The 15537-nt window shown below is 43.5% G+C and overlaps 1 protein-coding gene across 4 annotated transcripts in view; it reads right to left on the bottom strand.

Annotated features, from left to right (window-relative positions):
- The window catches only part of hipk2 (homeodomain interacting protein kinase 2), a 75185-nt gene extending 61721 nt beyond the window's left edge, over positions 1 to 13464 (bottom strand). For all 4 annotated transcript variants that reach the window (XM_069705249.1, XM_069705250.1, XM_069705251.1 and 1 more), the window contains exon 1: positions 13128 to 13464. In XM_069705249.1, coding sequence (XP_069561350.1) covers positions 13128 to 13146 — 19 coding nt within the window. In that variant the 5' untranslated portion in view covers positions 13147 to 13464. The remainder of the gene's footprint in view (positions 1 to 13127) is intronic.
- Positions 13465 to 15537: the final 2073 nt, after the last annotated feature.

Below are 15537 nucleotides of genomic sequence, written 5' to 3'. Positions count from 1 at the left end.
AGTCCACAATACAAAACAGAAAAAAAGAGGATGAATTTCCATCTGACATATGGACAGACCAAAAGGCAAATATGAATGGTGTTCCATGGGAATACATACATAGGACTGTTAGATAGATAGATAGATAGATAGATAGATAGATAGATAGATAGATAGATAGATAGATAGATAGATAGATAGATAGATAGATAGATAGATAGATAGATAGATAGATAGATAGATAGATAGATAGATAGATAGATAGATAGATAGATAGATAGATAGATAGATAGATAGATATAGTTACTTTATTAATCCCCAAGGTTATTAATCCCCAAGGGGAAATTGTTTCGCTACAGCAGCATTTATAGATACAGGAAAGCAATAAAATAACAGTAAAAAATATTAAATATTAGGATTGTAAACCAACAACATGCCTACTGTAAATGTGACACTCCCTCAACGTTCCCCTTCCTCGAAGCTAACAGCCACATATGCGACGTGCTGTGTGTGAGATAACATGTGCAGTCAGCACTTGTTCAAATGCACATGCATAGATACACAAGCAATCAGACACACACAAGCTGTCGCACAAATGTCCACATGTAAGGGCACACAAGAGCACAGATACAGAGAAGTGAATAGGGCTACACGTATTCACACAAACTCTGACTATACTAATCAATTTCTTATGGTCTACCACGATACTTTTAAGTTTCAATGCTATATTTCAATTGCAAAGGTGAAAAACGTTGTACACCGGGACAACTGTCATTAGATAAGGAAGCCACTATTCGCGTTGTAAATGTGGTCATAAAACAGCTGGTGTCAGAAAAAACATTAGCTTTGTTTATACTGCCAGGACAGCCTAACCAGGCACTGAACCAAGAAGAGGAGCGGGAGATGAGGAGGGGCATGAGGAGGCACAGGGGGTGGGGGGGAAGCACTCTGCTCAAGCTGGATTTCTTATTAATCAAATCACGAGGGGAGTAAGTGTACAAAAGAAAAAGAAAGAAATAAAGAAATAAAGAAAGAAAAAGAAAGAAGGAAAGAAAGAAAGAAAGAAAGAAAGAAAGAAAGAAAGAAAGAAAGAAAGAAAGAAAGAAAGAAAGAAAGAAAGAAAGAAAGAAAGAGAAAGAAAGAAAGAAAGAGAAAGAATCAATCAATCCAACCATAAACCAACAACACCTGTTAACTCCAGACTACACAGTAGATGCACTGACTGCATCTACTGTATGCATCAAGCTGCAGTTGAGTTGCAGTGACTACAGTTGCAAACACAGGGCAGGGCCACGCAGGGCCACACACCTGATAAGCAGCCGCTCTCCACAACGCTTATCATTCACACACAGTAAGAAACACCCGAATACAGCACACTTCCTCTTGTGTCATTAGAGCGCGCAGTGACAGCCGGACACAATGTGCTATAATGAGATCAACATATGACAACGACAGGCAAGAAACAGTCAGCTAACGTAGAAAACAAAAGGGGGAGGACACACGGATGAGTGCAATGTTAGGGAAAACATTGTACAATAGCAAATTGATCTGAGAGGATCCAGAGCAGTATGGATTTTGTTGCCTGCTGAGTGTGTTGCGCCCTAGTCTGTAGACAGTATGAGGTTTTTAGTGCGAATGTGAACGGTGGCCTTGTTTTCCCGTCTTTCAGCGCACCTCAACCTGAGCTTTTGAAAAGATGGCACTTCAGTGAGGAAAGGACAAAAGCCAGAGTGAGACAAACACAAAATGAAATGAAATGATGCAGAGGTTCACACAGGGACACATGTACCCGTATGCACAAACACAAAGAGCCAGGTTCCTCTTCTATCAACATTTTAGTCATTATTCAAACTAATGTTGACGGGACAAAAGGCCCAGAGTAGAATGAGGCTTGTGGAACCTTTTATAGGTGGAAACCTTAATTTTACTTTTAAAGGCTCTGGTCACATACACATAATTACATTCTCAGACAAAAACGATCGACAGATAGAGAAAAAGCAAAGAAGTTCTAAAAAGTGCTGACCACAATTTTCATTGTGTGGAAATTCTTGTTATTCACAGTTAGGATGGGTCACGATATTCGTATTTTCCAATCATGATTGAAATATAAAATATAAAATCATTGATGCAACTATCGTCTTGTATTTTTTTTCTCCTGTTCTTACCAGTGCCTGGTAGTAATGTGTTATTACCATCAAAAGGTGGCGATAATGCACCTTAAAGCTGTTTGAAAACTGTCAAGAATACGTTGCGAACAGGCTCAGGTAAAACCTGTGTGGCGCTGTGAGATTAGATACAATATACAAACAACAGAAACACGCAAAGACGAGAACAACCATCAAAAAGTTCTTTGAGGAACTCCTTCAAAAAGAACATTTTAAAAATGAAAAGGAGTTGCAGCTAGCATATTATACATCTAATCTACAATCAAAGTTTAGTTTTGTCACCAGAAAAAAACAAGTTTAAGGTCTGCACATTATAGCCATTTGTTCCTGGCAAATATCAAATAGTATATATTCTTGAAATGCCTATCCCTAATCAACATGACGCCAAATGTATTCTGAACAGGTATTCACTTTGTGAAGTTCAGAATTGTATCAACCCCGGTATGATTGTCAAACCCAAAGTGCTAAACGAGTGGAAAGTATTTGCAGTAAGTAAACTGGACTCATTTCAGTAGTGAAAGACAGAGACAGTGGTGGTGGAGGGGGGGAGGGGAGTGTCAGATGGAGGGAGTCTTGCCTTGGACAGTGTTCAGAAGAGACAGCATCATCTCCCCACCCTGCCACCCGGCCCCGTCCCAGGGAACAGACGACTAACTATTGGTTTTGGGTGTGTGCTTGAAGTCAGGGGTCAGAGTCTGCTGCTGCATTAATATCCAACAGAGACAGCTGGACTAAAGCCTGTCCGGCTCAACACGCTCACCTCCACCACGGATGTGCACAACACCGCCCGCTGAGCTCTGCATTTGTGCAGAAGTGTGTGTCTCCAGACATCTATGCATTTCTGATACTCCCCGTGTGCATTCACTCGTGTAACTTTATGACCGTCTGAAGACTACTGTCTGACATAAAGACATCTTTGTGGTAACAAGCAGCATCCAACCGCCACCCCAAAACACACACACACACACACACACACACACACACACACACACACACACACACACACACACACACACACACACACACACCCCCAGAGGGATTAATTTGACGCCCCACCCGTTTGAGACCAAGCGATGAACCCCAACAACAGAGGAACCAGTCCAACCTGCCCAGGTGCCTGGGGACCAATCACACACAAGCAGGGCCATCACTTCCTGTATTTCCAAAACACAGCTGTATTCAAACAGCAAACTCATAGCTGTTTTGGACATATCTTATTTTTCTTGTTTGAATGATAACACAATGAGTAAAAATAAAAACACAACTACCAAGCTCTGACAGTTATTTTCAGCAAGTTGTGGCATACAGACCAGTACGTGTGTCTGATAATGATAAGTGCGGATGTCGGTGCATGAAATCCACTTTTTACTGGCTCCGAGATGACAGACAGAGGAAGGAACAGGCAAATTTCCATCTCACATCATTATCACCCCCACATGTGGTTGGACCCTCCCCTCCCCCCTTCCCTCCTCCTTCTCCATCACCTCCCTAAGTATACGACCTCCCCATCAAATCCAAGCTGGGGAGGATGCACATGCTTCCCAAAGGCAACAGGAGTGTGTGATATTTCAGGGATGTGTGTGAATCTGGTGCTCGGGGCCTATTAAGGCTACAGATCAGACATATTTTAGGCTATATGCCTGTTTCTCCTTCTAAGATGCCTCGACATGTTGTACTCCTGCCTTCATACTGCAGGTGACTCATCAGTATGCATGCTTAATAAACTGTTTTAATCTCTCTTCTCTTCTTTTAAAACGTCTTCCAGCTTCTCTTGGCCTGTCTGTTTTTGCCTTTGACAAAGTGAGGCCCAGTACACAATGTATTCAAACAGCTTTTAAAAGATTATAGCGTGCACACACATAAAACACGTGCTCTCATACCAATTCAGCAAGGCATATGTGTCCTTAATCCAACTGACAGAGTGTCGTAAACATGGCTGTTGAGTCCTTCTGGCCACGGAGCTGAGGTAATAAATATGGCTGGCCAACTCAGCCCTCCGCGTCTGATTCACCGTGAAAATCAGGGCTTCAGCTGATTATATTTACAGTGTCCTCCGAGTCACAAATAGCAGCCAAAACCAGGCAGGAAATGGCTATTCGGACCATCAGTTTAACAACCACACGCTGAGGAAAGGAGGTGCACATTTCAATTGGCTTGCATAAAGAGAACAGGAGCTGTGTTTTACGATCATACACACTACGATAAACTTTGTTTAGTAAATTACATGAAACAACATCCGTGCCCTGAAAGAATTTGCCCAGTTTGGGTCTGCTGCTGTGATCCGAGATGTTTCTGTGCTCCCAGTTTTGCTGTAGCTGATAGGGATTTTAACAGATGGTAAATTAGTAAATAATGATTCATTGTATTGTAAGATGCTTTACTGAGAGGTATTTTTTTCTCCAGGCTATTGAAATGAAACTTAATACTGCCATGTTTGTTCCCAAATGTCTTTAAGTTTACAAATGCAGAGCTCAATGCTATGAGGAAATAGCTATTTAAAAAAACATTAAAAAAAAAATAAAAAAAATAAAAAAAAAAAAAAACTGGCCTGGGCTGTTGTGGAGCAGTGGAGGAAATAGAACAGGTCCTCATAACTAAAGGTCAACTTTTGGCCTTTTTCTGGGCCAGCCTTCTCTAAAAGTGCTGGAGGGGTGCAAACAAGTTGTGTGTGTGTGTGTGTGTGTGTGTGTGTGTGTGTGTGTGTGTGTGTGTGTGTGTGCGTGTGTGCGTGCGTGCGTGCGTGCGTGTGTGTGTGTGTGTGTTGGCAGCTGCTGGGCTCTGTCAGGGGAGCTGAGGAGACAGACGCCTCGCTGGACAACACTGATCCCAGATGTAAGAAGGAGGCAGGTTAAACGAGACAAAGGGTGAGATCTCCGACCCCCAACAACACTGCCGCCATCAACACCACCTCCCTCTGAGCTCCTGCCCAAGAAGCCCCCAGCCCACAACACCCACCCATCCAAACAAGCACCAATCTCCCACCACCCCACACCCCCTGACCTCTGGCTGTGCTGCTGAAGCTCACGGGCCCCAAAGAAGAAGTTATTCATCTCATCGACCCCGGGCTCCGCCGCCTCCCCTCCTTCAATTTCTGCCTCATTTTCCGAGCTCTGTCACTCCCGATCTCTCTGCCATTCTCCCTCTCCATCTCTGTCTCTCACGCTGAATGCAGGGGTCAGTTCAAAAGGCTGCCAGGCAGAGCTGCCGGCCGGCCATAATGCGCCCGAGGCTTTGAAGTGAGGAGTGGATCTAAAAGGTGTGCAGCCTGTTTTTCTACATTGCAACACACTTGGGCCCAGAAATATAAACAATAACTGGATTCTATTTCGTCATGTTTACCATGAATACATGTTCAAACTTTTGAATTATAGGCCGAGTATAAATGAGACCCATATGAGCAGCATTTACACAAATAAATGTCACTGTCGTTGCTGTTTTGTGAGCTCAAAAGTCTTTTAACAAACAGTGCATGCTCAAAACTAAAAGTCTTAATAATAATAATAATAATAATAAGATGACTGAAAAGGTACAAAAGTCTTTTAACAAACAGTGCAGGCTCTATACTAAAAGTCTTAATAATAATAAGATGACTGAAAAGGTACTTTGTTGGATCTTTCAGAATAAAATCATCAGAACAGCAACAGTATAATTATTTCTTCAAACTATTCAAAAGGTCTTAAATATTACAGTTCTTCAATAAAAAGGCTAAAACTGCCATTAAATTCCCATGATAATTCACTAATGCTGCAACTGAATTTTTACTAAATGTCATGCAGTGCTTCAGCCATGGAGACAGATTTCTTAGAGTTGGGACATTCAGCTTTTTCTCATGTCAGGGCTGGAGCGTTATGAGAGGAGCCACTGGAATGTCTAATTGAATCAATGACTTTTTATCATCTCTCCTTCGCTACATTATCCCTTAAAAGCTCATAAAAGATTGGTTTCCAGCCTTCAGCGGTAACGAGGAAATCCTTTTCTCCATATACGTGAATATTTCCCTGCATTTCCATCAACACATTTCATCATTTTGTCTCCTGCTTCTTCTGCTGTGCAACTTGTTAGTTTACCGCCTATTGAAAGTGATATTCCACTGGGAATACAGGAATTCTAAGAAAGTCCCCGATCTGAACAACATTTTTTTTTAAAGATATTACTTGAGAGGGAGGGGTGACATATCTACAACACTGGCCGTCACATTTTATTTCCATTTCTTGCAAACGTGAGGATGTGTCATCACAACTGCTTTCATGGTAACAGAATAATGAGAAACACAGCATGTAGAGAAGGAGAGAGAAAAAAATTATGCGATTATAATGATTGAATAGGAAGCGGAGAATGACTGTGAGAAAGGATACGAGAGCAAAAGCACGTGGAAGAAAAGGAAAAGGCTAATGCTGCTCATTTCCATGCCTGTTGACTACCCCCCAGTTCTTGTCTATTGCTGTCTCCTTTCTCTGCTCTGTGCCTTTTTGCCTCCTGGCTCTCTGGACAGAAATGGGCTTGAGCACTCATATGGGCTTTGAAGTCCTTTGGTTATCAGCCAAGCGTAGCGCTGTACCTGCAGCCATCTGTGAAGGGGCCGCCAGCAGCCGCCCATCGCTCCGCTTCCCTTCCATGACTGAGAGGGGCCGGAGCCAGGAGTGGCGATGGGGCTGGCAGTGGTGCTTAGTCCATGTTGGCCGGCGGAGCCCATAGCTGTGGCGAGGTATACGAGCGCATACACTCCGAAAAACCCCAACCTCAGCGCCCTAACCTTACTGTGTAATTCTGCTCATTTTAATATCTGCCTGTAAACACTCTCCCTCCTCTTCCTCTCTATCCTCACCCGCCCACCATTACTCTTTCCCTCAGAAAGGGAGAAAAAAATGTGGAGGTTATGAAAAGCTTGATTAAAAACTGCAAACCATTTTTCACCCCGCGCTCATGTGATATGAAGAGACGGTTAGGATCTTTTGTTCAAATTAAGTGGCAGTGAGTGTGGCGGCGGTGCTCACCATCCAGATGTAGTACCTTACATCGTCTGCTGTCTTTGCACGGCATTCGAGGCTTTGTCTAACTTTTGTTTTTGTGTTGTATCATGTGTGCATGTGCATTATGACGTGTCAAGCCGACGTGCCAAACGAGGCAGCGATAAATACGGCTCTCCTCCAGAGAGTGCAATGTAAAATGGACTGGTATGGCGGGACATTATCACAAACAATAGGATTAAGACCTGGGACAATGTGCACCAAAAACAAGCCGGTGGTTCGCTTTAGGGGGGGGGATGAGGCAATAAGACAAGCCAAAGGGGACCGAGCGAGGCGGGAAAGTAATGGGGGTGAAGTCTAAGGGCTTTTAGGGTGGGAGGTGGGGGTGGTGGGGGTGAGGGGAGGGGGGGGGAAGGTCATGATTAGGGAGAACAAAAAAGCTACAGTAGCCAGACCTCTTCACAGACCAGCCTTCAATTACACACACACACACACACACACACACACACACACACACACACACACACACACACACACACACACACACACACACACACACACACACACACACACACACATACATGGGGGCTTCCAATCTGGCCATCATGCTGTTGCTGAAGTGTCACATGGGCACCATGTGTGCTGGCCAGTGGCCTCTCAGTTTATCAACAAACAGAGCGGGATGGAAGGACAGATAAGAGATAGATGTGGGGGGGGAGGGGGGGCGCGGGGAAACGCAGGGTGGGAACCGGAGGGGGTCATTGGCGGATGATGAGAGATTGCAAAGTGAGCATGCAATAAATGGTATGTGAGCAAAATGAAGATCGTTCTCATGGTGCACCGAGCAATATTATTCACGTATATGAAAAATGATTTGACATCGTCAGCATATAAAGTGCCCTTTATGCTCGAGGAATCCCTTTCTAATTACTGCTTAACAGGCCCGAGCTAACAAAAGGCCTTATTCACTCTGTGCCGTGTTGAGAAGAAGTAAAATGTGAACCTTTGTTTGAACCGTGGCTCTCATGGCGGATCAAAGCAATGGATGTGTCATAAGGTGCAGAGACGCAGCATCACGCTTTTCTTACACAGATGGAGTTATGCAGGAGCGGTTACCATGTTACATGTAGAGGAGGTTTCTTATATCTAAATGGGCATGTATCTTTTTTTTTTTTTTTTCTTGCATTGATTTTTAGGCATGATGCCTCCCCACTGAGAAGTGATTGATTGACTTCAAAATTGATTGACTTCAAAGTATTAGGATTTATTTGACCATTTCTAAACTGATACGCTGATTCCTGAGTCAATATGTAATGTATGACGTACACTGTGCTTGCGTAATAAAAGCTGGCGTATAACAGTTAGCCAAGGAGCTAGCCGGTTAGCCTCGGTGCACAAACAGCGTGAACCACAGAGCATCCGAAAGTTGCCAGTTTCCAGCTCCCGGTGAATAAGTCCTCACGTTTAATGGCGCCGCCGGCCGGTAACGGTATAACAGTAGATTATTTAACTGAAAGGTGGACAACTTCTACATTCGCCTTTGGCCCGCTGACCTCTTATGTAGTACTACCAATGATAAGATTTTTCCTGAGCATGGCCGTAAGACACAGCCAAGAGGTTTAAACTAATGATGCTACAGAAATAAAAACTCGGGAGGCTAACCGACATGTGGTACATGAGGTACACATTGTTTTTGGAAAGACTCATTAGTCACCGAGAGCTGCAAAATGATGTCTTATACAATAGATTCTCTATATTCAAAGTGGCAATTCAAGCAATCAACAAAATACCCGCAATATTGTGTATTGGGTTTTGTACCATCAAGCTTCAATGCACGTATCCCATTTCTGCAACTTAAATCCAAGCAAAAATCCAGCTAAAGCAACTTCCAAGATGCAAGTTACACCAGTTTCCTCCCTAACAGAGCCTGGAGTCGTTACACCGCTCGTCAGAGCCAGAGGCAGCTGTTCCAAACAAGCTGACACCACACACAATGTGAAACAAAAGTGCAGGGGGAAAAAAGAGCCTTCACACATGCACGACAACCAACACGGAAATGCCTTGTGTAAGCAGTCGACAGGGGCTGAGGCTCCATCCCAGCCAATCTCCGTCTTCCTCTTTGGTAAAAAAAAAAACTAACTAATGTCAGCAACTGATGTGGTCCCCCCCTGCTCAAGGACCTCGGAGCTTTCAGAGTCGTTTCTGAGAGCGGTTTGAAGCATATGGCAGAGGCACTAAAAACAGGACGCTAACTGACTGAGGGAGAAAATGAGAATTGCAAAGATCCCTTGCATCTCAATTAAATTTCTTCCACGCACAAAAAAACAAAAAGCCGGAAGAATGATGTGCCGGAGAGCACTGGAGGCAATTCTGCTCCGGAGAAATTTGCTGAAAAGAGTGCATGAAAATTTGAGCCTGTCGAAATAGCCAGAAGTATCCTGCTCATACTGAAGGCTGGGCCTCCTGTGTCAGTCTGGCCTCCACTAACCTGTCATTTCAGTCCCGTCCCGTCCCAACCCCCCTCCCCCTCTCCCCGCGCACACACATCTGTTTCCAAAACCCTCAGATCACACCTGTGAACTATTTCAGCACATCAGAGGGCTCACATATTCCCCCGTCTTCATATAAAACATTCTACCCATCTCCAAAGCCTCAGCTTCTACTAAATGCTTCAACAACTCAATAGCACAAAGAATCCCCGAACACTGGATTTCACTTTCTCAGATAGGAAGCTTTGAATAATGCAAAAGCGATACTTGTAAAAGACATCTTATCCATTTTCATAACCCTTTCCGAGCAAACCCTCTTCCAAACAAGCCATAAGATGATGAATCGGGTCAACAGGAAGATCAAAATGGCCACTGAGTGAAAGAGAAACACAAAAGATGAACATTCACAACTGCACCTATAAGGATTTGCAGAGTGATGACTGGTCTTTCCTGCAAGCTATTTAACCATCAGCCCATTTCTTCGTAACTGTTTAGCTCTATCCTCCCTCCCCAGGCCTGTCTCTTTCTTCACCGTGGACAGTGAAGCGCTAAACACACCACCCTGCTTGTCATAACAATCAGGAAGAGAGACCCTCAGCGTCTCCGCCTGACTCTGCCACGGGGTGTGGCCCTGCCGTGGCCCCCCGAAGGCCCCCGGGGTTCTTCCTGCAATTCTAATCTAAGTTTAAAAAGCTGCCGCCTTGGAGCCTGAGCCGGGTCGTGGTCTGTGAGGAAGATATCAATCAAGCGGCTCCAAACAAACGTGAGGGGAAGAGGGAGGGAGACGAGGAGAGTTGAGGGCAGTTTCTGAGAAAGTCTTGCTCTCTCTGTCTGAGGAGTAACTTCTATACTCGACGAGGGCGGGGTGAATTCCCCCAATACTCGGAAACCACAAGGTAATTCAAAGTCGCATTAACACATAATGGCCGTGTGGATGGACAAAACATGAATCTGCTCGTGATGCTGCAACGCCTGTCACCGCCGCCACCACCACCACCACCACCATCATCAGCTTCTGAGTCATATGTTGTCCATTTTTCCAGGCGGGAATGAATGAATCCACTTTGGAATAGTACTGGTTGACCTGCGAGAGGCAGATCTGCAAATGAAATTGCCTTTCCTGCCTGGTGCCCAGTTCTGCAGCTGTGTAATCCTCCCGTGGCCCTGCCCTACAAACGGGCAACGGTGCTCATGCAGGGGACTCGCAGACAGATAGAGACACATGCGCATGCACGGATGAGCACGCCGCAACACCCACATCGAGCCAGGCAAAAGAGGGCAGGCGGGCATGAAGGCAGGGTTTTGGCGATGTCTGAGTATTAGCTTTTCCACAGCTGGGGGCTCCCGGACCGGCTTCGTTCATCAGACATCCATCAAGGTGTCAGTTTGGGTTATGAGACCGGGCTCCCAGGGTGATCACACCACTACCCTTCCTGCCAGCAGGTCTGCCTGATGGCCTTCTGTCTGGGCCAAGAGGGACCAAAAGCAAACATGTAAAAAAGAAGAAAGAAAGAAAAAAAAAAAAGCAGGACCAACTGGAAAAAGGACACAAATTGACACAAACACAATGTAATCAGTTTGAGCATTCCCCTGAAAATATTCTTTAAACAAATATAATCTATTATGAATATAAAAAAAAAAAAATCTTCAGCAAACATATACAAGGTCTTTTTCCTCAACAAGCTCAACTTTAAACAATCAAAGGAAGTGGTTAATCATATCGATTTAAGTTATGAGCTGCCCTGTAGCCATGGGTGAGTGATTACCATAATAGCCGGTGCGACGTGAAGGGCCCCCCAAACCTATTTTCCACCGGAGACTTTGGTCATTTCCATGACTGCTCTACATAACAGCCCTCTCCAACACTGAGGAGGACAGGCAAGGTAATTAATTCCCCCTGCTGCCTCTTTCTCTTCCCTTCTCCTCCTCTTCGCAGTGAAGGGAAAAGCCAGGGAATGTAATTTACACTAATTACCTTTTGCATAGGAGTCTCATTTCAACTTTCCTTTTCATGTTGAAGCGCCGGCGTCTCGGGCTATGCCTCTAAGCTTCAACGCCCCTAATGAAAAATCACTACAATATTCCTATAGGGACAAAACAGCACTTAGAGAAGAGTTTGTATCAATCGGATATTCACAATACTGTATCTCACATAGGAGCCTATCATAAAAACAAAATATCCCTATTAGGACTCACTTACACTCGTGATATTTCTATCATGTCACTTTTACATGTGTTAAAGTCTTACTTTTCAATAGTTCTTTCTCAATTTGCAACAGAAAAGCAGGGGTTCCCTTTAATGCCAGCAGAGGGACTATAGAGTAGACAAGACGATATTAAAACATGCTCCAAAATAAATGAGAAACATCAAAGCTCATCATTTGCTTGTGCTACTACTCAATTTGCACAAGCATCTGATCAGCACGTCTGTCTCCTTTATAAATACTGTTGGAGGTTTTCTGTCCTGCTGTGTGTCAGAGGAGCATCTCCACAGGCTACAGTACTTCTGAATGATACATAACTGAATGAAATCAAAAATATAACTCAAGATTTCACGAAATCTGGCTGCACTGCCATCCCTGTTTTATCACGCAGTTTAACCTTTAGGTATTATTTGTGTACAGTTGCAGTTGGAGCGTTCACAAACCTCCCGATCACGCAACGGATTATAATGACGCTTGCATTGTTTTACATTTATAACCCACCTTGCAACGACACTGCAAAGAACAAACACAGTGTGTGCGTGTTTGTGTCTCTTAGAATTAAAAAAAAACAACAACAAAAAAGAAGAAGAAGAAAAAGAACCTGTATGACAGCAAATAATTTAGAGAAGCATGCGGGGTAGCATTCTCTCAATTGGATTAGTCACAGGCACAATGCTGCAGCGACAACGAATATGCTGTATTTAAGCTCCGTTTCCGGGAAGACCAACACATATGAATCAATGCATCAAGGAACTGGAAAGATTAAAAGTCAGATAGTTCTTAAATTGATGTGAATAAATGGGAGGTGGGAGATTGAGAATGAATACAGGCGAGACTGGGACCGATCGGTCTCCGACCTTCTTTCATTTTCCTCTCCTGCTTCAGGCAGAGCTATAATTTCCACCAGGAACCGACGTGAGCGCAAAACACAACATTCCCAGGTGTGGGGACATATGGAGACCGGTGCATGTTTAAAAACACAGGCTCGTCTTTGACCTCATTCAGGAGGCTGATCAGCGCTGTTCTGCCGGACACAGCTACAGACTGGCACTCCGATCTGACTGAGCAGCATTCAGTAATATTCGTAAACTGTGGCCGAACGCACAAAGCTGCAGGGAATCTGACAGCCTACTTGCGTTAGGTTTAGAAAATGTAAAGCTGATGTCAGATTTTGACAGAAGGAAAGAGGCTACAACGCATCTTCTCCCCCCCCCTCCGTGTGAGCCGCGATTCAATTGTGCCACAATTGATATACAGTACACAGCGGCACAGGAGGAGGAGGGTGGGGGGGAGAAAAACAGCAAATCTTCAAAACCACCTTACCTTCGTATACAGGGGCCATCGGTGCAAGGATTTCTGTTATTCATGGCAAAAAAATAAAGCGAGATTTCTGTTTAAAACTCAATAAAAATCTGCCATCTTGAAACACTGATGAGAGGGTCGCCGCGGTCTCCTGCATTACTGGCCCAGTTCATTAGTGAGGAAAATGCTCATAATTCATATCCAGGCGGTTTCAAACGTAGGGTCCGATGCGAGGAAAAGCGGCAGAAGGAGAGGCCGTGCACTTCGAGTTCCACCTGCGGCGTGTTTCTGCGGGCTCAACAGGATGAGCCACGATGACAGGTTTACTTCAGCTATTGTGCGACATGTCTGTGGAGTGAGGAGTCTCTGCAAAAGTTGCAGTGGTCAGAGCGCAGCGAGTTTGGTGTACAGTGAGCGAGTCGAGTGACGATCGAGTCGATGGGAGGCGGCGAGGAGACGCATCAATCTCTGGGCTCCAAAACAAATAACCCACGACTAAAATAACACCAAATGATCATATAATACAAAGAGATGATCATCTTAATATCCTACAACAACAACAACAACAACAACAACAACAAATCAAATAGGCCTACATGATTGGTGCCTTGGAAAAAAAAAAAAAAAAAGTAGCCTACATAAGGGGAAACGATAACATAATCTACCTTTCTACGACCACTAAATTATTATTATTATTAAATTTATTAAGGCTTATATTCTCGTTCAAACACGGAGGCAGCTCAAATTGCTTTATTTAAGAAGAAAAATAATCATCATGTTTACGACACAAAAAAGAAATAAAATGTTACAAAATGGAAGCAAATTGTATTAAGAATAGGATCGCTTGGAAAAATAAAACAAATATAATATAAATCAATATCAAATGCAAGAATACACCAGGGATGCAGCTAATTAGCCTTCAGCCACGATGTATTGAGAGGAAATGATCAAATATGCATATAAAATAATAAATATTAAGATTTGAGTTATTGATATTTCTCGTTTTCTGGCTCCTTTTTGATCCTGGAAGAGATATTACAAGTTGTATTTGTTTATACTTTGTGTTGAATATTACATTAAGATGATTGACAAATATAAACAATGTGGTGTACTGATTTGAACAGCTGTTCTGTGGCAGTGGCAGCAGGATAAACACACAGTCTCATAATCAAATCTTCCACCAGCTCTAAATATGGTAATCGATGCTACCTGATGCAATTACTCGGACATGATGCGACTCGAGTCTCTGTTGATCTGTAGTCAAAACAGATGTCTCCGTGCAAAGTGCATCTGGGGTTGGATGATTCGGTCGGCGTTTAATCACGTCTGCGCGGAGCTGAAGCGCTCCCACTGATGGCTACAGTATGACGACATGAGATTTGCACAGAATGAACTCGAATCGGATTACATGGGCTCACACAAATGTGAGTAATCTGTCATTTACCAGCGATCCTGCACTCACAGCAATACGTGCACCAACCTCTAATTTAAACATGTCGATTTAGACATGTGGGCGGTTGTTAACATACTAGTGCACAGAGTTGAGCAGTTTCACTCTGCACCTCTGACAAAAAGTAGCCTATAGTCCTCTGAAAATAAATTAATCCACTGTTGAGCCACCGTTGTAGGAAGTTGAAAAGTTGGAGAACTGAATAGGCCCAACTCATATCTCTATTTCAAAGATTTCCATTGTGTCATTTTTTAAAAACCAATCAGTGATGAGTTGTCTCCAGCAGATGCTGTGTGAGTCCAAGGCCATGCAGCTTTGCGACGAGTTATGCAATTACTCATTCAGTTTAAGTATGTCACACAGCCTGCAGCCTGAGCACATCATACTGACCACACCATGTCTAAGTGATGATGTAACCGCAAGATATAGACATAAACATTAGGCCTATGAAGCCCAAGAGGTGGGCAAACCTATTTGTTTAGCATTAAAATACCAAGTCATGCAATCCTCCCATCAGCAGTGCATTGTTTATTCATGATACTTCAATGGAAAAACACTACAATGCTTCTGAAAGGACCGACTTTATACTGTGCAGTTGTGAACTCTCCAATGCTGAGTTTACTGAGCATGTGCATAAAGTTAATCAAATAATAATTGAGCCTATATAATACCGAGAGCAGAATATGAGATATAGAATGTATCACTTAGCTTAGTTGTTTAATCAATCCTGAACTGTTTACAGGTTTCTTGTTGGTTTTTCTTGTTGTAAAAGAGCACCATTTTGTGAGGAAAGATGCAGTTAAACGTTATTTACTGGATTATGACGCTACCGATTTCACCCATGCGTCATGGAACCAGCATCCTTACCAAGTGGGCTTATTTTTTTCACAACACAGAAATTGCTGTCACACATCTTTCTTTATTTTTTATAGTTCAATTGAGGCTGAAGCAGAAACCAACAGGTTGTGCGGAAGAATTAAA

This window comes from Brachyistius frenatus, unplaced genomic scaffold, assembly GCF_029030835.1.
Source record: "Brachyistius frenatus isolate BFR_SWC_R1_liver_20210118 unplaced genomic scaffold, ASM2903083v1 Contig_55, whole genome shotgun sequence".
NCBI lineage: Eukaryota > Metazoa > Chordata > Actinopteri > Embiotocidae > Brachyistius > Brachyistius frenatus.
The sequence above is the reverse complement of the archived record's forward strand: the minus strand, read 5'-3'. Positions and strand labels throughout refer to the sequence as shown.